Source organism: Lathamus discolor, chromosome 1 (genome assembly GCF_037157495.1).
Source record: "Lathamus discolor isolate bLatDis1 chromosome 1, bLatDis1.hap1, whole genome shotgun sequence".
NCBI lineage: Eukaryota > Metazoa > Chordata > Aves > Psittaciformes > Psittacidae > Lathamus > Lathamus discolor.
In genome coordinates, this window is record NC_088884.1 from 131,188,315 (window position 1) to 131,213,283 (window position 24,969).

At 44.1% G+C, this 24,969-nt stretch overlaps 1 protein-coding gene across 5 annotated transcripts in view; it reads right to left on the reverse strand.

The window, feature by feature from the left end:
- Positions 1–2,462: 2,462 nt before the first annotated feature.
- Positions 2,463–24,969, reverse strand: part of IRF2 (interferon regulatory factor 2) — a 42,345-nt gene continuing 19,838 nt past the window's right edge. For 4 of the 5 annotated variants that reach the window (XM_065695423.1, XM_065695432.1, XM_065695409.1 and 1 more), the window contains exons 4-10: positions 19,701–19,800; positions 18,942–19,118; positions 17,747–17,793; positions 13,904–14,015; positions 10,202–10,366; positions 5,143–5,189; positions 2,463–3,815 (exon numbers count right to left, since the gene is read on the reverse strand). In XM_065695423.1, coding sequence (XP_065551495.1) covers positions 3,504–3,815; positions 5,143–5,189; positions 10,202–10,366; positions 13,904–14,015; positions 17,747–17,793; positions 18,942–19,118; positions 19,701–19,800 — 960 coding nt within the window. In that variant the 3' untranslated portion in view covers positions 2,463–3,503. The remainder of the gene's footprint in view (positions 3,816–5,142; positions 5,190–10,201; positions 10,367–13,903; positions 14,016–17,746; positions 17,794–18,941; positions 19,119–19,700; positions 19,801–24,969) is intronic. The other variant, XM_065695399.1, reaches the window with a different exon arrangement.

Here is a 24,969-nt window from a genome sequence, read left to right on the forward strand (position 1 = left end):
ACCACAGTCCCAGGCTTTCCCTTCTACCTACCCCAAGCCTGCCTTTCTCAAAACAAAAGTTCTTCAGATGACTCTTCTGCAAGCCCCAGGTCTCCCCAGACAGCCCCTTTCCATCCACACTACACCTGCAGCTCCCAACCCTAACCACAACAGTACCCTGATGGCCAGCCGCAGGGCAAGGAACTCACTACATGAGCCAAGGCTGGATTAAAGGGATTCATGAAGCCTTGCTTGAAATATTCAAGACTTGGTTTGAATAACCTAGTGTCCTGGGTTCAGCAGTAGCAGTCACTTTTTCTCCTTCTTAGTAGCTGGTGCAGCGCTGTGTTTTGACTTTCAGCCTGGGAACGATCCAACACTGCACACAGCCTTTCCTGGCCTGAAAGACTGTTACAAGGGGTGGAACCTGACATCATGGACTGAATGGACTCAGCAGCATTATAGGGATTGGTCCATGCACTAAGAAATGATTTCTTTCTCTCTGTGTATGTCAATGTATATATGTATGTATATATGTAAGAGCGATGGTATATTGAAAATGTGGGATCTGAGCATGACGTGAATGGTATGGAATAAGGGGTGGATACTGTCCTGGGTTTAGCAGTAGCAGTCATTTTTTCTCCTTCTTAGTAGCTGGTGCAGCGCTGTGTTTTTGACTTTCGGCCTGAGAACAGTGCTGATAACACCCATGTTTTTAGTTGCTGCTCAGTAATGTTTACCCTGACTAAGGACTTTGTGAGTCTCATGCTCTGCCAGGGACGAGGGGAGGCTGGGAGGAAGCAGAGACAGGACACCTGACCCAAGCTAGCCAAAGAGGTATTCCCTACCACAGCACGTCATGCCCAGGGAGGCAACTGGGAGTTACCCGGAAGGGCACGGGCTCTCTTCTGGGGGTAGGACTCTTTTTGGCGGGTGGTATCATATTCTCTTCCCTTGTTATTTCCCTTATCATTATTATCATTGGTGGTAGCAGTAGTGGTTTGTGTTATACCTTAGTTACTGGACTGTTCTTATCTCAACCTGTGGGAGTTACATTCTCTCGATTCTCCTCCCCATCCCTCTGGGAGCTGGGGCGGGGTGGTGGGGTCAGGGAAGGAAAGAAAGAGGGAGAAAGGGGGGGAGTGAGTGAACGAGCTGCATGGCTGGGTTTAAACCATGACACCTAGTCCAAGATCCTGCTTTCAACAGAAGGTTGGACTCAATATGCCCCAAGGGGTTCCTTCCAGCCCTGGCTTGCCTGTGACCCTATGAGGTCCCTCCCTAACAAACAAGGGCCCATCATCTTACAAGGGGATAAGAGATGCTGATCTTTGCTGGGGTTGTTTGGAAAAACTTCCAAAACCCAAAGCAGACCATGCTGAGAATATACAAAAATAAACCCAAGTGAGCCCCCAAAACAAGACACAGCAGCCGGCCACGAGCCTCATAACCCTGCTGGTGAAGGACTAGGGATGCTGGAGACTCACTGCAACAACCCTGCGTGCACACACAGGCACAAGCTCCTCGAGGGAGACCAAACCTTGTGGCCACTGGAAAGGTAAGCGCACAACCAAATGAAAGGGACAGAGAGCAGAAAGTTTACATACCATGACTGCAACCAGTACTGATCTTCAGCCTCATTTCAAACACTGCTCCTGTCTTCCTCTTCCTCCCAACCCTAACCAAAGCTCTAACCCTGCCTTCCCAGCCTACCAGGCTGTGGGCTGGCAAGACTAAATTGCAAGTTTCATACGGACTTGTGATGAAATTTGGAATCCTGGAACCAGCTTAAGAACACAGCAAAATCTGTTTGGTTTCCCTTTTCAATAGCCAGCTGTGCCAGTGATATCCCAAAGTCTACAGCACTTCACAGAGTCCATGGCACAGCCTGACTACCTCCACCATCAACCCTGCAAGCCACTGCACACCCAATTAAATACTCAACAGTTTCCCCCCAATGACCCAGAGGAATCACAGTCTGTCATCACACTGTAGATGTGAAAAGCCTTAGGGAATGTTTATCTGACCTCTGATTCATTCCACTAATAAGGAGTTATTGCTTGAGACTCTGCAAAAAGAGATTTTTCTGGACAAGGAAACTGTAAGCAAGCTAAACAGAGATCTATGAGGAATGGGGCAAGCACAGCTGAGCCTGTGTGTTGGGTGGGTGATGGACTTTCACAAGATTCCTTCCATGAGGTGACATGCTCAAAGCCCAGCCACGGAATAACAGCAGAAGAGGCACCCCAGCTCCTAGCCTCTGCACGTGAAGCCAAACTTGAGTACACCACCTTTAACCTCTTGTTCCTCTTTCTGCCTTGAGTTGCCTGGAGCACAGCACTTCCCACCCTGTTAGATGGGTACTCCAGAAGTTGTAAAGACAGCTCACACTATTGCTCACTCCAAGAGGGTCTCACTCCCCTGTCAAACCCATGCCATCTGGGGCTTCTGAAAGATTAAAAAAAGAGAGACCAACAAGAGGATTATTAAAAATTTAACTATATACCATATTTATTATCAATCCACAGGATAATCTGATTGCTACATGAGCTCATAAAAGCTATTTCACCTTTACAAAATTAAAAACAAAAAAAAAAATGTGCCACAAGGATGTAATAACTGCTGATAACCAAGGACTGAATCTGAAAATTATAAATTTGCTGTAGAAAAGATTAAAAAAAATTATATTCACTTTAGAATTTTACTTTGAATAAAATATTCCCCTGTATAAAAAATAAAAAAGCTTGCTCTGGTTAGAATTATTTTTCTTCTTCTTTTTTTAAATCTGGGAATTTGCATAATATCTCTGTAATAGGTTTCTTTTTTTTTTTCCTATTGTACCACGCGGCATTCAAGCATAGCAGATTAGAAACAAACATGATAAAAGCAGTCTTAAAACATACGAAATCCACATGGGAAGTTTTCCTTTCCTTTCCTCTATTCTTTAAAGACGCTTTAGCAAGAATAGCCTTGGAAAAGAATACAGGTGGGGAGGGACCTTCAATGTGCCATTAAGTAGAGCAAGGTAATAAAAGGCCTTTTGTAAGTGCTTTCTTAATAAGGTGCAGAAGCAGACTGCAACGTTGCTAGTACTGCACTATGTACAATATTCACAATAGATTTTTCTTTATTTAAAAATATTCCAGCTAGTTCACATTTTCTCTTCCATTCCGAGGCTTTCAGTTCCATCACAGCCTTGACAGCAAGAAGCGCAGCAGCACCACTTCCCTTGTGGTCAGTTGGTCCTCTTATGAAACACTGGAACCTGCGAGTGGGCCAAAGTTCTGGGGTTGTTTTCCTATGTAGCAACCTTGGAAATCCACCTGGGTTCAGGTGTACATACTGACGGCTGGAGTCCTGAGTTAAAAACACTCCGGCAAGCGGAGTCGGACACAGCAATGTTTTATATTGCCAAGGCTTTACCTTAGATTTGTCTTGTGTGCGTCAAGGGATGAACCTCTCCTAGAGAAACGTAAAATACAAAACCAAACAAAAGAAAGCTAAAAAATCACACTGTCAAAGGCTTAGCAGCTCTTGACTCTCGACTGGGTGATGTCTGATGTTTTCTTGATGACGCTGGCCCGTGTCTCGCGGTCTGGCCGGCTGCTGCTCGTGGAGGCTGTGGACACTACTTGCTGCAGAGGGATGTCTGGGAAAGGGGGCCAGGAGCTGTTGTAAGGCAGTGGGCAGCTTTCTTCTTTGATGGTGACTTGGAGGTCAGGCTTGTTGGCTACAAAAGTTGCCATGCTGGGAAGCATATGAGAAGTGTTCCTCATTCCCAGATTGCTGAGATACTGTTTGCCTTCAATGTTTCTCTTCTGCCAATGAAGTCGTCCCTAGAAAAGTGGGAGAAATAGAAGGGAAGACTATATGAGTAACTGCAACTTCGAGAAGCGCTCCAAGTAACAAGATGAAGACAGAAACACCCACAAATTGCACAGGAATTACCCTATCTCTAAAAGCATAAGGCTTTTAGAGCCTCTGGCCACTGGCTTTGAATGTCTTTGCTCTCAGCCACTTTCTGAAGTGTGCTTAAACCCTGCTGGCACGTCAGCACTCAAGAGGTTCTGCCACTTCTGATGCAAAATAAAGGCCTTACTCCCAGTATGCTGGACACAAAAATAGACATGGATGACCAAACACTCCAAACAAAAGTGTCTCCTTCATTACCAGAGACAGCATGCCCTTGCCAACAGGCAGGCAACAGAAACCCAAGACCTCACAAGCAGCACCACCCAAACTGTCAACGCAGTTCGGTGAGGCTGCCAGGAAAATCTCTGTCACTTGATGGTGTGTCCCCTATCACAGGGAGAGGGTCACCAAGGAAAGATATGCATCCACTCCTTTCCCCATCACATATGCCACAATGGCATGTTCTGTCAAATGAGGTTTGGGGAGTCATTACTGGCAGTCTACGTAAGGTCTTCACCCTAACCAAGGCACGAGAGACAAAGCAAGAAGGTTAGCTGTACTGTCACACAGCTGCACACAACCTGTACTTCTCCAAGAATTCAGAGGCTTTCTGAGGGCACAGCAGGACAGAGATCTGCAAGAGCCCTCCTGCAAAAATGCAGCACAGGGCTTTCAAGTGCCCTCAGGGGGCTTGTGGCATCTAAGTACTCATGGAGATCAGCAGGTCTGGTCACCTGATGGCAGCCCCAGAAGAAAAAGGTAAGTTCTGGTGTTGCAAACAAATCTTGTCCCACCGATTCCTTTCACCCAGCAATACCCAAATGAGTGCTCAGGAATGTTTTTTGCCTCACATACCTCAAACATTCAAGTTGCATTTCTATTATGCGTGTAAGCATTTCCTCTAACTGTAAGAGTTCAGGAGCCACTTAAGTAAAACAAAGTGAGCATGGTTTTAACCAAGACGAAATACTCACTATCCAGCAATGTCAGTGCATCATATTAACAAACTAGCTGGGACTGTGGATGGCTCTCCAGAACATCTTATGATGCAAATTAATCTCCTTGTAGTTTGGACAGATGAGAAGGAAAGAACTTGTACAGATTCATTCTGTGACAATCATCAAAATGTCTGTCTCCCTTGAACCTTCCTGGTTTATTTTTCTTCCCCAGCTGTTTGGAGGGGGAAGAATATCTCAGGACATTGTTCTTGAGACCTTGCTCCAAGGTGCTAAAATCCCAGAAAACTCTTACCTCTGCACTTTCTTCATCACTAGGAACGCTGTCCGTCGTTTCGCTTTCTGTCAAACAAAACAAAACAAAACCAAAAGTGAAACTTGCACTATTCTATCTACAGTAGCAAAATCCAGCTCAAGAGATCTGATCCACTTCCAACAAGTAGAAGCAAGCAGAGTCAAGTCAAACAAAGAGAAAAAAATGGAGAAGCACAGACACCCTACTGCAGCAATAGTGATCCAAGGGCTAGACAGCACAGCTGCATTGAACAACTGGGGTAAATTTACATGGTTATCACAGTTAGCATGGCTATACCCGGGACAAGACATCCATGGAGAGGGATGAAGTAGATTTGTGCATTCTGAGCAGAGGGAAGAGCCTCTGGCAAGCAGGGATGCCCCCTCTTCCTCTCTTGGCAACTTCAGGCCTGGCAAAGAGCAAAGTTCTGTCCAAATCCTTATTTTATCTCCCTGCAAAGCCAGCAACAACTCCACCCCAGAGGAGATAAGTGTGTTTTTGTTTCATGAACTGTTATCTCAGCCTGCCACCTCAAGGGCTTGTTATGACATCTGGTACTTCATTACTGTTATACTTTACTCTCATTTCGCTTCTGCCATCCATGCCTAACCCCCCCAGCTTATTTCTCAACCTTTCACCCACCACTCAAGCAAGAAGGAATGCGGCTTTCTCCAGCCCCATCACCTTCCTCCACTGTACAAGGCCTCCTTCACCGTCCTCACTTCAACCAGAGCACAAACACAGGGGCACAGCTCCAGCAGGACAGCCATTCTCCTGCTGCTGTATCCCTCGCTTGCAGAGGAGCCTGAAATCCAGGACTTCTGACTCTATTTTCAAGCCTATGTGTGTCTGAACACAGGTCTCCCAGTGCCTGAGGGTCAGGCTCCTGGCCCAAGGGCTCTTTTAGAGTGCTGTGTCTTGGATACCTCTGAGACAGGGCACAAACCCCACTTTTCACAACCAGTTTGCAGCGATGGCTGCTGCCTTCAGCACAGCTGCCCAGTGCCCAGACCCTCACCCAGAAAAGTGGAGGCTTGGACTGCAGGACCCCTTCAGCTCGTGGGGTTCTGAACACGTGTCCTCTTTTCTAGGCATGTATCAGGTTACCAAGAGCATTTGAAAAAGCACCATCAGGGCTGAACAGAGAGGGCTCATCCACACCTTAAGCCAAAACGAACACAGAAATTACAAGGTTGATGGAATAATGTGATGAGTAACTGTAGCAGGCAATGAAGCTCTCAAGTCCAATCTTCCACTCTCCATTCTGCATTACACACTTTAGCCCATGCAGACTGCTTTGCACAGCCCTGCATCCATAAACCATGATCCTGCCCTCCCAGAGAGCAACCTGATGCTCTGCACTGGACATAAGTGCTAGGGGTGCACAGACCGTGTGTCTCGTGGATTGTGCCCCTGCACATCTTCAGAGATGCTGGCAGCGCCTTGCCCTTCTCTCAGGCTAAGCATTAGGTTTAGGCAGAGAGCTGTAAATCAACAGTCAGACCTCAGGGTCTAAACTGCACCCAGTCCTTCCGAGGTGAGGAAGCAAGCAGCTTAGCTGCTCCAGACTATGACTTCCAAAGCCAGCAGCTCCCCTACGCCAGAGTCTCCACTGCAGCATGCAGTATGCAGAGGAGCAGTCTGAAATGTTGAATCTAACTGTGAAGTCATGTGAAGTTAGCACTCTACAGGGTTTCCCATTCACTGGCCCACGTAAAGAGAGATGTGCCAATGTGATTAATCTGGCTAAGTAGGCCATAATGGGAAGAGAAGAGGCAGAAATTAATCCATGTAAAGAAAAAAATGGCCCCGGAGATAGAATCAATAGGAAGAATCCACTTAGAGGCAAAAAAAAGATATTCCTTGACATGAAGAAACATGTGGCAACAAAAAAAGAGTGATGCAGCTGAAAAGGAATCTATGCTTGGTGTTTATACATAACAAAATGCTGAGCAAGAGACAGCACTATAGTTGGCACAGCCAGGGAAGCTAATCACTTGGGCATGGAAAGTTAGGTTATTTCAATCACGAAGATTATTTGAATCAGTGTCAAACACAAGAGGAGGCTGACAACAGCCTTGGTACTAAAAAAATAGCTTTCGTAGACATCAGCGGAAATATGAGAAAACTCAGAAGGGCCACTCACACCATTTGCCTGAGTAACCTCAGAAAGGAGCTAGAGGTGGTTTTGAAATAAAACAGATTCATGTAGGACAGCTGAAAACTCAGGCTACTTTTTGTTATTGTCATTTCAGAAGAGCTAAACTAACTGTTCCTGCACAGCTGCTATGGTCATACTCTTTCCTGCCATTCAGCGGTAGCACCTGACAGAGCAGGCAGCTCAACCCAGCAAAACCATGAGCCTCCTGGCATTCTCAAAAGGGTTCGTGTGGAACAAGACAAAGCCAGAAATAGTCACAAGATATCCTGTAAGTTTCAGGGTTCTAAGAAACCACAGACTCCCCTGTCCTCTCTCCTGCTTCAAGGACAAATGCATGCTTCAGAAATAAAGGTTCACAGAACTATTTGGGCTGGAAGGGACCTCAGGAAGTCTATAGCTCAACCTGTTGCTCAAAGCAAGGCCAGCTATAGGACAGGATTGGGTTATTTGTAACCTTATCCAATCAGGTCTTCAGAACCGCTAAGGATGGAGGCAGCACAGCCTCCCTGGGCATCCAGCTCCACCGCCTGTCAGTCCTTGTGCTGAAAAAAGTGACATTTTTTTCTTGTATCCAGCTGGACCAAGTTCTTTTGCTTCAGTTTATTCCTGCTATTCCTCATCATCCCACCACACACCACTATGAAGAGCCTGACTCTATCTTCTCAATAACATCCCTGAATGTAGGGCCAGGCTGCTATGAGGTCTTCAAAACCATCTCTTCTCCAGGCTGAACAAGCCTCAGTCCCTCAGTATCTCCTCATAGAGTAAGTGTTCCAGCCCTTTATTATCTGGTAGCCCTTCCCTGCACTTGCTCCCCTTTGTTTGTATCTTTCTTGGGCTGGGAGGCTCAAGACTGGACCCAATCTGAAAGTAACGTAACTACTGCTGAACTAATCACTGCCCTGGCCATGCTCCTGAAAACTGGTAGCCTTCTCTGTGGCTAAGGTGCTCTGCTATCCCACGTTCAGCTCACTGCCCACCTGCCTTGTGCAGACCTGCTCTCCATCCCACCAGCCCCAGCCTCTACTGCTGCACATGTCTCTTCCCTCCCAGGTACAGGACTTGGCATCTGTCCTTGCTGAATTTGGTAAGGCTTCTGCTGGCCCGTTCCTGCAGTTTCTCCAGATCTCTGATGGTGGCCCTACCCTTAAGCATTTCGACTGTTGTCCCCTCTTTGGTATCACCTGTAAACTTCACAAGTCTGTACACCAACACCTCTTCTGCTCATTGATACATGAAACAGGACTTACCCGAGGACTGAGCCTTGCAGTACACCACTTCTTACTGGCCTCTAGCTAGAGTAACCAGGATCAATAAGAACTGCCTTGAGATGCATTCAGAAGCAAGTCAGCGGCTTGAAATCATCTCAGTGTTAACCGAGTTATGGGCTAGCAGGTCCTGGTGCAAGTTAGGACAGCTGAAGTTCACCAGGATACTAAGACAACATAAGACGATAGCAGAAGTACTCCAGCCATGTCTCATTTTCCTTATGCAGGCTTGCTGCATTGACTTTAGGGGAGGTAGCTCATGACTTGCTCATATCAGGGTGGTTCTCCTGTCACCAGACCACCCATCTCTATCATCCCAGCCCAAGAAAACACCATGACTTCCACAAGGCCCTCTCTCCCAGCTGCTAATAAGTTAAAGCACCCTCGTTCCCTCCCTTACACTTTGCAAAGCTCTTCTAAATGCTTTGGCCATTACAGACTAAACACACTGGGAAGCATAATGGTTTATTAACATGTGAGACTAACATTGGAGGCTATTCAAAAGAACATAACATCATTCACCTGGACCCAAAGATAAAAATTACTAAATACGTAATTTATAAAATGTATCTGGAAGTAATTTCAGCCCTAATGAGTCAAAGGCAAAACCATGTGTAAAATAATAAATTGCTTGGGGAACAATTAAAACTTAAGCTTGCCTAAAAATATGACATTTGTATTTCTACCCTGTCTCCTGAGGCGTGCAAGTCAGCAACACGTTAAAAAAGGAAGGACAAGTTGGATCTGAAACAACTTGTACTTTCAAATGTGGCTTTGTCCTGCTTCCTACGGAAATAAGGCTTATATGATTGCAGGAACTCTATATAGCATGCCTACATGTGCATTTATGTCTGTTCTTCCCTAACAACTTCTGAACATACTGTTGGACTTGGATAAGGGATAAATGAGTGCCAAAGAGCCTGAGCTTCCTACCAGTTTAATGAAAATAAGGGGCCCTGGACAAAAAAGAGAAACCATTAGCACCCCCTGACTGGGAGCAGTGCAAGGGGAAAGCTTGTTATCTCACCCCTTTTTAGGTATCAGTGAAACCAGAAAGGAGGCAGACGTTGGCAGGCAGATGTCCACAGCTCTGCTGCTCACAGGACCACTTGTTATCAGCCACTACATGGCTGTTCTAGTCTGCAGACTACTTGTAACAAGACAGATCTACTCCCCCAGGGCCCTCAGCTCCATGGCTACATTATACATCATTAGTGCAGCCCTCAGCACTGTGTGTCCACTGCAGTAGGCACTGAGGAAACAAACAGTGAGAGGAAAGGCAGAGAAGACCTTTAATCCTTAGTAAGTCAGGGGCAAAGGGAACACACCGTATTTGCAGCACATAATTTGTACCACTGAAAATATCCCTCTAATAAAAGATGAGAAGACCTCTCTGCATTACATCTAAAAAGGTTCTTTTTCCATTAGTCACAGGCTAAAATCTGCAGCTTACATTTCCCACCTCAGATGTGCAGAGTTGTTTCCCCAGATGGAATGAGGACTGTGAGTTTTTGAGTTACATTAAAAATGCAGAAGGTGGATGAATATATATTTCTACCCTGGAAGAGCCTCCTTTGCCTCAGTGTCTTCCAGACAAAAAAAGAGTGTAAAGAAATGCTAGTATGCTTACCTGCATAGGAGGAGACAGGGGAGATCTGTAGGGGGTACAGCTGGCTCATGCTGAGGGGCTGTTCATCACTTTCTGTTGTCACTTCTACTACCTGGCAGACATCAGGAGGATTGGCAACTATCACCTGCTCCTCGCTGCTGCCATCAAGGTGCGGCTGTCCTACAACTCAGGGTTAGAAATAAAAATTGATTACTCATCACACCTCAATCCCACTGGATCTCTAAGAGTCTGCCCTTGGAGAACACTTGGTATTTGAGTGAGTTCAATTTTGCCTCAGCACTCTCTTCCATGCCCATCACCTGCTTTCAACGGCACTTTTAAAGGAAACTCATGTGACTGACTTAGTTTCTATCACCTTCAGAGACCTCTGTTTCCTGACTTGTGATGACTGAAAATGCCCAGCTCTCCCCTGGCTCTCACACACAACACCCATGAGCCCTCCTTGGCATGCCAGCTATCCAGAAGCTTTTGCAAGACCACAGCCACACTCCACGCATAAATGTGGTCTCACCAGGACATACGGACCACAGCAAGCTCTCCTGATCTGGGAAAGCATCCTCACCAAGCAAGCTGCCAACATCCCATGGCCTCTGGATGCTGCTCTCATGTAAATTATGCACCATAAGACCAGAACTGGCATGCAAAAGCTGGCCACATGGTCATCTAAAACATGACTCTGATCTATACATGACAGGGATCTGTGAAAATGTTCTCCTCCAATTAGATTATTACTTTCGTTCATCCTTGCAATACCATTGACAGTATGTGGAAAGACAGTTGTACCTGTAGTCTGCAATCCCCATGGTCTGTGACAGAAAGCTACAGTGTGGTTAGTTATTAAGAGAGGGTTTTCTTATTCCCCCAGGTACCTGCTATTTAATACCAAAGGAACATAATTAATTTCTACAAAGTGAAGGCACCATGGATGCTTTGCAAGTGCCCTGAAGTGCTTTGCAGACATTAATTGTGGTAAACAACACCTTTCTGAAACGGCAATAATCTAAGGCACCAAGAAGCTACTGAGTAAAAGTGTAGTGAAATCCAGAATCTCACTTCTGTGGAGCTGCTTGAGACTATTCCCTTCGTCTTGTACAACTCCCCCGTTAGCCCCAGCAATATGAACACATGACAACTGCATTAATCCAGCACAGCGCAGAAAGTCACTATTAGGTCAGAAGAGCGCATGGTGGTGGAGCCATCTCAGAGGATGGTGAACCTGAATCCACAGTTGTCCAAGAGAAAGGGAAGAACTACAGGTATTTTTTCACCGGAGCATAAAGCTTCAAAAACAACCATCTTCATAGAGACAAAATCTGTATAAACAAGGTGCTGTGCTGTTAGGAATTCAGACAGTACATTTTTCTCTAAACCCATGATTGGAAAAACGTAGGCAATGAATCCCAGTGCATCTTGAAATTCTTAAGTAATCCAAGTACTCTAATTATTAATTTTTAAAAAGTCAAAGATAGCATCTGCTCCTGGATGAACTAAGATACATATACATGAACGCACATGTATATACACACAATCATTCCTGCCTTCTACCTTTTGACAAGGCTAGAACACGACTTCTCAAAAGTGACAGGTTTTTCTCGCAGGGAAAAGCTGCCTATCATTTTACTTTGTGAACTGCTAGGTAACCACTGGAAAATCCCCCAAACCTAGGTATGTATTTTATGATGCAATTCCCGCATAAAGAAAATCACATAAATACTGGAGAGTTGTTGGTTGGTTGGTTTTTTTAAAGTTGAACCCCTACAATTAGTGCGATTTTGTTCCAGATGTTTTATTTCAACTCTATTTCACCTTTCCTGGTTCTGAAGCAATCAGTCTTTTATTGAGTGGGGTGCAGGGGCAAGAGTGCACACAAATAGAGTGAATTTTTATCTGGGTGAAGCCAATATTGTGCAACCCTGTCAGGGTATGACTAAGCCATCTGCACTGCTTTATCTTTCTCCTCAATACCTGACGAATTCTTACCCACCCCAAGAGATAACTTGCACAGCAAAAATTACTGCTCACTTGGGCAATATGCCACAACTTCCCATGAGCTGCACGTATCTCAGAAACACTACAGGTGATGTTTGCCTCTCCTCCCATCCAGCTGTCTTCCCTCCTTTCTGCAGAACAGATCTATTTTACCCTTTTCCCCCTATTTACATTAAAATCCCACTTGCAATCCTAAATAAGGACTTCTGTCTCTAGCCTGCACAAGCAGCATACTTCATAAGCCATTAAACAGCAGTGGATGACAGTTACCCACTCAAGCCTTGCTGTCCTACCCCTGAAGCTGGACTCTCTGAGTCCAGAAAAAAACCAATGCCCTCAAGATGCAAATTCAGTTCTCCTATTCTGAATCTCTTGCTTGGTTTCCACAACAGACCTCTTAGATATTGATGTTGCTACTATGAGTCCTGCCCTGTAAACTGTTGCTGAGATCTTCTAAGGCGCAACATGCATTCATCTCGTCATAAAATCATACAGGAGTTTGGGATTCACTGTACTGTAGAAAACCGAGGTGTCTGCAGCATAATGACTGTATGATGTTAGTGGGTTTTGGGGAACACCAGGTATTTTCCAAAGACTACTTTTAAGTGATCTCTGTTTAACTTTAAGACTGTAAAATAAAGCAAAAGTGTTCAAAACTTCTTCCCTGGGACTGCATAGAGGCCTTTGGGGTGTTTCAGATTTCTTAATGAGTCAGTCAGTAAATAGGAAGCACTAATAGCACTAGAGTGCTATCCCTTCAAGTTATAAAACTCTGTGACAGCCGAAGTGACGATTGTGTTCTAACACTCTTACAAAGCAACAGATGATTAAATGAACTGCCGTAAAGAGAGGAAGACTACTCACAAACTCTTCAGCCACAGAAGTACTTGAGGGGAATGACTATGCAAAGCCTTGCAACCTACGAAATGGGGATCAAAAATAGTCACTGCACATAATTTCTGCCATCTCTACAAGCAGAAGACTAACATATCTTTCAAACACTTGTTTGTCATATATAAAAGCGTAATTCTAGTAAAAATGGCAAACGGGTCGCATTTTTATGAGCCCTCACTGCTGTGACAACCTCAACCAAAAAAGAGCTGTCAAAAACCAGCCCAGTTAACTCTACTGAGAACCAATTATTCATATGCTGAGATGACAGCTAATTCCTAATGTACCAGTTTCTAATGCAGTCTCCACTGATTCTTGTTGTTAGCTCAGTGACATTAAAAATTAACTCTGCTAGTGAGGTTCCAGTAAAAAAAAAAAAATCAAATCCCTCAATCTCGTCTGCAGGTTTAATCTCCCAAATGAAACAGTACCCTGTACAAACCTTTGCTCTGAGCAATGAACCACAAGCTCACTACAGCTTAACTCCCACATGACATTGGCTACAGTCTTCTCATAGCTGAGGACTACCCTGTGGAATAGGTTCATGTCAGGAAAAGCCACCTGAGCATGTCTATAAATGTTTTACTCTGGAGGGGAATCACCACACCGCTACAGTGCTGCTCTCTGTCTCTGCAAGATGGTGGGGCTGACCTGCAACCAGGACCTCGTGTGGCTCAGACTAGTGAAAAATGGGTCAACTTGACTGCAACCACAACCTTCTCCAAAGTGCAAAATGCTGATGGCAGCTGCGTCTGGCAGAGTCAAAAGAATCCTGAAGTCACCTGTATGCTCAGCATGTAAGAAAAGCATAGAAGTACTTACCTACAAAGTTCACTGTACTGTCAACTTCATTTTTTATACTGGAGGACAGCAAATAGTCAGAAGTGACGTCATTTAACCCATTAATCCCAAAAGATGATTCAACTGGCTCTTGCTAGAATGAAAACAGTACAGTTGGGTCAGCTTTGATTTATTTTAGGAGCCTGGACTCAGTTCATGTCTTTGTTCTGTGCCAGTAATAAATCATATTGTTTCTGCCTGCCATTATACCCCCTGCTCTCTGCTAGACATGGTCTTAGAATGACTATTTTGGTTCTCTGAGAAGAAGCCAGTCTACTCATTTCCAAATCTTCTGCTTTGAGATGAAAGCTATTTTTAGCGTTCAGATTTAGAGTGAGCCTTCAGAGAGCAAGAAATCAATGTGCTATTTACTACAAGAGATTAACATTTGCAACAAACAAGGAAGAAACATTGCTTTAAAACGATGCTCTATTTAATATTCATCCTCATTCCCTTCCAAACATGCTGTATCTCTTACTGAAAGCTTCTGTACAGCAATTACTAAATCCTAACCTTAATTCTTCTCTGCAGCAAGCCTGAAAGCAAACCAAAGTGTTTACACTAAACACAGCCTTTTAGATTGCATCATAAACATTACCACAGGGCAATAGCGTTGGGAAAACACCACCTGTTCTACATAGACTGAGCTTTCCACAAGATACATCTCTGTAGGTCTGGTACACTCAAGTGGGAATCTAAAAAAACCTCTCCAGAATAGACACCAAAATGTTTAATTCCACAAACTCAGGTTTTCTTTAAAAAGCTATAAACACATCTCAAAAATTATCTACAGGTCCAACTGCCTCCCTGGTATCGGCTCCCTTACAGGGTTATTGGTTACAAAGTCTAAAGTCTTCTCTTACCCTGGTCTGGCTATGCCAGCCCTGCAAGGCAAGTTCTACCTTGCTGCTGACCCAGAGACACCCGCAGAAAGGTGCAGGGCTGCCAGTTGGATTTGATGCCACACACCATGCTCATTTTCACTGCTTTAAAGCATTTCGGCAAGAGCAGGGCAAACATGAGCCCCAGGACTTGTGGTGCCAGCCCTTCACAGTACTAGCCATATGAACTGTTATCACAGGGGAAAAAAAACTGGGGACAGCATGACAGGCCTTTCTGGATGCCACGTGCTGTGACTGTGATCCACTCAAAATGAGCTGTCACTTCTGGACAAGTTTGCACCTTCCCAGCCATCAAGTGAGGCAAACACATGCCCAGTCCAAAGGCCCCTCTGCAAATCACAAATGTGCAAAGTTAGTATTAACGGCAACTAGGTATTTGAGGAGCCGCACCGGTTGTGTCGACCCACAGGTCAAAGACCTGGAGAGTGGAAAAGATAGAATAAGCTGCTATTTATCCACTGAGGATCACAACTGAAGAGACAGCTAGGGCTGTATGCTGCAGCCCTGAGCCTCTGGTGTTGTGCAATGCCCCAGCAAATACAGCTGCCCCATGGGAATGTTGCACACGCAGAACTTCACTCAGCTTTGCTGAGGCTTGGTTTCTGTGAAGTTAATTTAGTAGCCCCTTTCGAGCTGCAGAAACAAATATGCATCTTGGAACTCGGGTGATGATGCCAGATCCACAAAGGGGCTTGGACACTGGCACAGCTGGTGCTAAATTGCCTAAATTTTCAGTGTCCAGACGCCTAGCCTAAGCTAAATACATGAGGAAGGGTGTCAGAGTTGAAAACTGTCTCAATAGGGACCTACATGCACAGTCAAAAGGATACATCTAGGATAAGGCAGGCAGCTCAGTCCTTTGAAATGTTTCAAAGGTAAGAGCTTATTTTTATCTGGGCTATTTAGACACTTATGGCTTCTTCCCATTGTCAAGAACTCATTCTTTCAATGGAGAGACACCATTTGCCCAGAAGCCTAGTGGTAAAGAGACATTTGTGAGGCAGGAAACCTGCTTGCAGCCCCCACTGCCTAATGCAGAGCAGGGATTTGGTGAGACCCAGGTCTCTCACATCCATGGGGACAAGCAGGGAGTGCTCCAAGCATGCTGCTCAAACTCAACAAGGTCTGGCAGGGCTCCTCACCCTCACCACTGTTGCTGTGGGTGCACACAGGGTGCACCAATGGCAGCAGGGGGGAGCTCAGTGTGAGACTCTTGCTATGCTCAAGTCCCTTTGCAGATCTGTACTCAATCCTCATCTTCTCCCTCTGCTGATATTACCCCATGGCAGTTACCAGGCAGATCATGGAGCAGAATCCCACTCAGCTCCACTAAAGAGACGTTTTTATGGTAACCGCAAGACATTCAATGCAAAACACACAACACAGATCTCAGGAATTCACATCACCAAGCAAAGCAATTATAAGCAGTTTTTAATGCTCAGAAACGTGCATTCGCATTAGTTTATCCACCAGCCTTCTCCACTATTAAAGCTTTCAACATTCAATAGTCAGTCTAACTGTAGCTGAGCGTGGAAGGAGCCCCTCCTTTAAAATCCAGGCGTATCTGGAGGCCAGCCCGTGTACACCTTTGTCAGAATAAGGGGAAACAGACAGGAATACTACCTGGCCCCAGCTCAAAGCCCACAAGAGCCAAGTGGCCATACCACAGTCACTGGCTGGTGAGCTGTATGCTTGTAATAGGTATCACTAGTAACTGTATGTGCTGGAGGCATGGCCAACTCAGCTCACTGCTCCCACATTACCTGGTTAATGCTTCAGTGCAGCTCAGGGCAACCAAGCAGGAGGAAAGTGCTCCCAAAAGCTGTGAGCATCACCCCACCAGCACCTACTCCCAGGTGTAATGCCACATGTACTAATCTGCCAGGCATCACTGGGACTCCCTCAGCAGTGACTATTTGTGAGATTAATCTTAATGAAGAGGACAAGATCATTCAAGCACCTCTACAGCTTTTAAATCATATAATATTATATTTCAATTGAAAGAAAGATTATGAAGGAGGAAAATTGGCAAACTGCTACTGCCAGCTTTAGCAGGCATCACACATTGCTCTGCTCTGACCAAAGGAGTTTACTGGCTCCCGATGAAGACAGGCTACCATCAGTCATGTTATAACAAGCACATGTGGCTGCATGACCCAGGTAGGATGGTTAAAAAGTGGTTTCTTCAAGGCAATTTACAAATCGCAGTATTCTGACATGCCCTTCTGCAGCAGACACAGCTGCTAGGTGCAACCCAAAGACAGCAACTTTACTGAAGGCTGAAAGCAAATCTTTGCAAAAATATAAGGCAGATGAAATCTTGCCTGTGTGTAATACTGAACACCTAGTAGAGGCGCTCGTCAGAAGTAAGAAAGCTAGAAAACACCATGCTTTGTAGGGAAAGGTAACGTCAGTCCGGGTCCACGCTCTGAACAAGCAGAAATCTCCGGCAGTGACTGAGGAGCTTTACACCTGAGGTCTTCTAACTGACAGAACAGGAACAGAAGGAGCAGCTCTGGAAGAACTCCCCTTTGCCTAAAAGAAAATGCATTTCCAATGCCCTATGCACAGCAATTAATTGCTCCAAAAGGTAGCTCCATTGTTGAGAAGCATTCCTTCCATAATTACTGTATTTCTACTTACACAGACAAACAAATGGCAAATGTATTGCTGCGGCTGCCAGTTTTCCAACCTCCAGGCATTGTAACACAAGGGCTGTGTCAACTGATGACGTCAGTCATGGCTTTAACAGCCTTCACGTTTTAAAAAGAACCCAAACATCCCATGTAACTGTAGCTACTTAACCAAACCACAAGCGTGAGAGATTTGCAAATATCCACCGCAATAAACTATTGGGGCTATTAAAAAAATTTGCAACAGATTGTTTTCACAAGCTCCGCACTATTAAACAGCCACTTCTTACCTTAATTTGTTTGAATTTGTCATCCTTCTCAGGCTTCGGTTTTTTTCCTGCAAAGACAGAGGAAGATTTCTTAAAGTTCTGTGCACTGTGAGTTATCCTTTACGCTTTCTATATTCACCAACAAATAGCCCCAAAAGGTGCCTCAAAATGGCAGCGCTTCCAAGGAAAGCGAGAACACACTTTGCTTGATTTTAAATCCCGTAAGGCCTCGGCAGTCAAAAATTCACCTTGAACATTCTGGCTCTGTGGTTTGTTTTTAAAGGGCTACAAAAAAGAACTACGATGGGACTGAGGAAATCAAGGTGAAAAATGCGGAAGAATGACAAACTAAGCAGCAAGTTCTGTTAAAAAACAGAAGGGGGGGGAAATATTTAAAAGGGGAAAAAGCTAAATGTATGTCTCATCACATTTGTGACACTCTCGCTGTAGCTATAAAAAAAAAGGGGAGATTGTTCATTGATTTAACATGAAAAGAGATCACAATAAACTTCAACAAATATTTTTGTAAATAGTTGCAATCTGGGGGGGGGCGGGGGGTGTATTATAATTCATGCACAAGTGTTTTATGCAATCATGATGACTTGAGAATCACAGAGCTTACAACCTTCATACAATGTCATGTGCCTTGGCAGACCCTCGTGTTGCTGCCCCTGCTCTGACCTGACGAGACCCTGATGTGGAAGCTCAGACTTGCTACTGCAAGCTCAGCTCTACCCCACTGTTTGCACAGACATGCCCCAGGAATTTCTCCCATCTCTACTACAAGATAGCGCTGAGAATTAGAAATGTTTGGAGCCAAATTCTTTTGCTCTCACTCACACATAAATATAGCCACACAGAAAGGGCATGTGAGAATATATACAGGGCCCAAAATATGTCAAGAGTTTTCTAATAACTGGACTTGCTACAGAACCCTTTCCTGCTACAGCCCCCATCTACAGAATCTCAGCTTTCATTATGAACTTTTCTAGTTCTCAGAACTATGAGAGGAATCTTACCACAGTGGCACAGGTTACGGTTCAGGGAAACTAACTGAACGTAGCCCATTTTTCATACAGCTGTTAGGAAGTTCTGTGGAACATCAGGACAAAAATGCTCAGCTTCACACAGAAGTAGAACTGGCACATTTTGCAGGCCCCACAATAATAACAACGTCCCCACCACCATTTTCATGTTGACAAACTCTCCCCTCTACCTTTTTTGGAAGGTCTTTCAGATAACGGCAGCATCCGGTATACCCTGAAGGCATTGTTTCCTTTCTTTATACTTTTGTCCTTTACTTCTTCTATGTCAGGCAGAGAGTTCATAGCACAACGGAAGTTTGCCTTCCATGTCTTTGGATCAGGTTTATCTACTCCTGACTGGTATTTTCCTAAGCAAGAAAAGAAAGTTAGGCACACACGACTTGCAACTGAAAACCTAAGGCAAATTAATAACAGTGTAGGTTAATGTCAAGTTGTCAGCCTTTGGTTCCCGTGACAAACATTTACACAATAGCTGAGGATGCAAGACAGTGTTGTGATCTTATTCCCATGCACATTTCTAGACCACACGATGAAGAGTTTCTGCTCAAGAAAGACCCAGGACACTGCAGCTCAGACGTGACTGCACAACAATGTGGAAAAGCTTGCACAGCATTTACCTTTATTATGCCTGGCTCAAATCCATAAAAAGGCATATAAAGCTCAAGGGCCCAAGTCTACAAAGTGCTGAGTGTGCTCACTGACTGACAATTTTGCTAACATTTAAATCAACTAAGTTTTACTGTGTTCTTCAATGCAAATGAGTTATGGCACTTCAATAAAGCTGGAGAGTATTGCAGACCTTGAAAAAAGCACTTAGCCTCCCACTTAGATTCACTTTCTGTGCGAGTATAAGACAAGAAAGAATGAAAATGTAACTTTAAAGGGAAAACAACGTGAAAATCTGTCCTGCAGAAAGAGGGTTCCAATACCTGTGTGAATTGCCCAGTTTCTAAATAAGGGAGCATCTTTTTCAACGTCCCACCCATGTCTTGCAGCATGCATCCAGGGAATCTGAAAAATCTTCTTCTCCTGGAAGGGAAAACAAACAGGAAATGCCAACACTGACTGACTTGAGGGATCTTCTGATGACTTTAAGTCACTTATTTAAAAGCACAGTTCCAGCATCTGCAAGTATTTTGCTTCCTTCTAACCCAGCGCTGCTGTCACCAAAGTCAATAGGAAAATATCCACTAGCGTCACAGAACATAGAATACAGCCCTAACTATATGAAATACTCAGAAGCCCCTTCATGAATGATGAGCCTGGCAGCTTTCCAAGCTGACACATGGATAAAGCATGCGGTGCTGCACATTTCTAAACATTCAAACAAAGGCTAGTTTTGGCAGCGCACTCTTATGATTAGAAAAATTACATCTGAAACTAAACAACAACAGGAACACAGCAAATTCAAGGGATTTAGCATTCAGCCAGTAAAACATCAGGATGGTAAAGGAAAGGGATCCCTCAAAGTTATATGCCAAGCAAATGGATACATGAATCTATCAACTGTGCACATTTCTCCAGCAGGGATAAAAAACATCAGACACGCATGTGAAGTGGTGGCGCTGAAGACAGTTGAACGAATTTTACTTTAGAAACTTTAGGCCAAAGAGATGTGCTTTTAAAGGAATCCAAAGGAAGGCTTTTTCTAGAATTATTTTTTAATACACAGCATGCAGTTAAACCAGCACATGCCTTACGTAGTGGAAGTATAAACTGATTCCCAATGGGATAAGAAAAACTCATGGAAGATAGTACACTGGTGACTTAACAATGATAGTTTTGGGATGCAGCTTCAGCTCTGGAAGACCAAGGCCTTTCACAGCCTGAACAGCATGTTTCCTATACTCCTCTCACCAGCACCTAGGATACAGAATACTGGGCCAGATGGATGCTGCATCAGATGTGCTTGTACATCATACAACACCAGAACAAATTACTGTGTGCTGATCTACAGGGCTGATTCAGAACTCTTCATGCTCCTTGCTGCAAAGCCACACAGAAGTTTGTTCCACAACACTTGTTTTTCTTCCCTGTGAAGGGGAATACATCTTATCTGGCTTCATATGCAAGCATCTTGAAGTATAAACACTGCAACTACAGGTTTAGATCCATTTCTCAGTCTGTGAAAAGCACTTCCAGGGCAAAATGCAGCCTCCTCCTGAGTTGGCCACCTAAGCCATGCCAACTGAACTGCACCCTAAACAAGCTTATTTCTCTCCAATGACAGCAAACAACTCTAGACAGGCAGCTCTCATTTAAACGACTGCACTGCAGATGTCAGTGGTCAGGTGAGATGAATCCTTTGACCTTTCCCCTTCCTCCAACAACCACTTTTCTTCCTTGTCTGTCTGGTTAATATTTCACTAATGTTAAGGTCAGATTTATTTCCTTTCCTTTCCATGTGATCTCTCCTTTTTTGATCCTGCGTTTTGTATTGTCCTTCAATACTTGTCTTCAATCCTTTCTCTCATTTACATTCACTTGTTTGGGACTGCATTTCTCCCTTCTTGACTGGCTTCATCTTTTCTTTCATTTGCTGAAAGCACAGACTTAACACATTCCTCATTGCCTTTCAAGCCCTCACACTCTCATTCCTCCTCTTAATCTATTCCCACCACTTCTTTCACGTGCCTTTTGCCTCCTTATTCTTCCCCCATTGTACAATTAAATCATCCTACAGAGATGTTCTCTTTCCCCAAGCAGATTTGGTCTAGAGAAAGCCTCAACCCCACTATCCTGTGGTCCACAGCACTATTGTATTCATCAGAGCTAGAATAACTTTGTTGCCTTTGCTCTCCCACAGAGTATAATGAATGTGGAAAAAATTCGCATTTCCAAAGAAAACTATTTCTATTAACAAGAACTTTAAGAACTGACCAGATTAAAAAGCCTTCTCATGCTTGGTGACAGGGAGAGGATTGCACAATGCTACAAAACGCTATGGAAGTTTCATCATGGGTTTCATATTCCATATGATAATTGAAAAAATCCTACAAGAACTAGCAGACCGAACAAGACTCCAGCCATAGCATCCTGCAATCAGCAGCCGTACTGACTGCTTCAAAGGAAGGCGCCAGGACACTCTCAACGGCATTTCTAAGTGTTCATGACAGTGCTTCTGGTTATTACAGAATGTTACTCCCAATCTCAGATGTCTTGAAGCGCGTGGACATTTAGCTAATTATAATATAAATAACAAAATAAGAGAATCCACGTGTATCATGATTTTATAATACATACATAATTTTACATATCTATACAGACACTACAGATTTTCTTATTAACTATCAAACATCTCATCTTCTCTGAAACCCTGCAAGACTGCTGACTGCAGTGGCTGTGTGTTCTGCTTCAGTTCATCTAGATGCTTTCAATTCAAATACTAATTTTGATTTCATACATTATCAAACATTTACCCATCTCCTTCTTCAGTTAGTGCTTTCTTGTTAGGAAAAGTCTCATCAGTGATTTCTCTTAAGCCTTGGAAAACCATGTGCTGTCTGGTAGAGAACTCCATCACTGGACATCTGTGTAGCAGTCTTGTATTTCCATTAAAAAATTAGCCACACCTAAAGCCAAAAGCACAACCCACAAAGCTTTTGCAGTGTTAACAGGAACTGCTACCAATCTCCAGTGGGGACATCAACATGGAAAAGGTGTCACATTCTTAGGAATAGCCAGGAAGTGGAAAACACTTGCAACCCTAGCATTGTAAAATGCTCCAAGCAGGTGAGTGAGCATGAGATCACATACTAGCTACAAAGACATAGGACACATTTCAAATAGCGGCATCTGTCTGGAGGGCAGTACTCCAAGCATCCATCAAAGCAGCAGGCTGCTCCTCAACTCTTGTTACAGCTACTCTGAATGCTTCCACTCTATTTTCCTTTTCCAGCTCCATGAGGAACACTGACTTCTCATTATCCCCCTCCTCACACCACCTCTGCCCTCTACTGAACCATGTAATTTCCTTCACACCTCCCAGTTCTCTCTCTCTGGGAAGGTAAAGAAATTCCCTTCCTCCCTCATGTCATCCAGCAGGATAACATTTTCATCAGTGAGGTGCACTAATATTTATTTTTTAAACCCTACAGAGAGGGGTCTGTTCTGGAGGGGGCACAAAGGAGGTATAATGTGATCAACTGAGAGTCAGGGAAGGAACTAGGTGACTCACCTGTACCCGCTTTGTCATTTTTAGCCAAGAGAGGTTTAATTCCTTTCTCAGTCTGGAAAAATTCCCCCGCGACAGCCGGTGACACACCCGGAAAGGTGATTGTTTCTATAGTATTTAAATCTTACTTCCTTAAAAGCTGTACACACACAAGTGCCATTCTCTTGCTAATCTGACCCGTTTCTGTACTGTGAGCTGTCCTTTGCCAAATTCTGTTTAAAACACACAAATCCCCAAATCCTACAGCCTCCAGAGTTTATTCTGTGGGTACAGAACAGGCTGTGATACACATGACACTGTATCACTGATTCCATGCATGGCTTTGTTTATGGTCAGGATTTACAGTAAAAATAGAAATATTTTTGGTTTAATGATTCATCGCTGGAATGAATGTTTAAACATTTTTAAACAGAAATACTCAGAAGTGCAATTAGCTTGCTGAGCACAATAAAGGCAACCCAGAATGACGCCAAATCAGAGGGTAGAAGTGGGGAATCCAAGTTTACTGAACGTCAAGGCAGGCCACTTAGCTTGGTATTCGTTTCCTGGTAGGAGCCAGGGCTTTGTTTTAGACAAAATAATAAAAAATTAAAAATACTTTATTTGTGAGAAAAGCCTTGGTCAGTACAGAGTATGCTAAAACCAAAATCTTCTACTGACTCTTGCATGCTAACAGTTTATGCCAGAAGTACAAAGCAGAAACCCCTGAAACAAGATCAGAGACCTATGAACATTATCAGCACGATGTGCCTTGCAAAATGCCTTTATGGGCTGGTGGGCTGAACTTGTCAAAATGCAGCCCTTAGCACAGTGGCAGTGTTTTCACACTGCGGAGCAAGAGAGGCAAGTACGTTCCCAGGTTGTACCGAAAGAGGTTGCATGAACATAACCTACAGACGATATAGTATTTAAGAACAGTATGCTCAAATCTGAAATACTGTGCCCTATTAAGTACAGAGAAATTACTTCAGCACTGGGCAGCAATGCTCAACAAAGGACGGCAGAGATGGACTGTCAGCAGGAGAGACCTGACACCAGAGATACTCGAGGACACAAATCCATAGGGACCTGAAATGTGGGACTCAAATTACAAAGACAACAGCAAAAACTGGTCTCTTCTTCCTCTTCGTCTGTGACCCCATTATGCAAGAACAAGGACCTACTCAAATTCACAGGGCAGCTAACTAGGGAATGGGTAAAGCAATATTTATTTACCCAGCCACAGCATGTGAGAGTTGCTGATGCAGGAAGTTCCTGAGAAACAAAATTTGTAGCTGAAATTTAAAGGGCTCCTGAAAATTTTATAGTCACAAACATTTCCAGCTTTGAAAGCAGTAACCTTAATTGCCATTTTTCAGCTCTAAAAATTAACACCTGAGCACCATAACTACTACTACAGGGAGGATACCAGAGTAACTGGGTCAGTGTCTTTACCAGAGTGGCACCTCCTGTTTCTGCACCTGATTCCGCACCCATTTTGATAATAAAGTAGCTTCTGTAGCCAAAACTGTTTCCTGCTTTTCAGTGTGGCAAATTGGTCTCCTGCATACCGCATAACACGTGCAGTACTTCCAGGGTTTATTACCGTTCAAAGTCTCAAATACACTCCCTGGTTTTATTGAGCCAACTGAAAAATCAAATTGAGCACTGACACTTTGGAGTCCACAATAGTGATCTCCAAGTGTTTAGAGCTCTCAGCTCAGGACCAGGAATATTAGGTTTGGGTCTGGCAAGGGAAAAGTCACCCCATTTTCCCCCAGGTTGAGGAATATCAGAGAAGTCACACAAGTCTGAAAGACGAGATCGTTGCTTCAACCCGCAGTCTAACACAGAACATAGCCTTCCACCTCAGAGGAGCGTTTTGTTCACATCCCTCTGACGTTACTTGGTGAGCAATCTGTTCCCAGCTTAAAAAAATAACCTAGTGGAGTCTCTAGAAATGCTCACTCCAACAACAAAGAGTTGGAAAATGCTTTCAAAGGAGCCACAGATCCACCAGGCCAAAACAGGGCGCCTCAGATCTG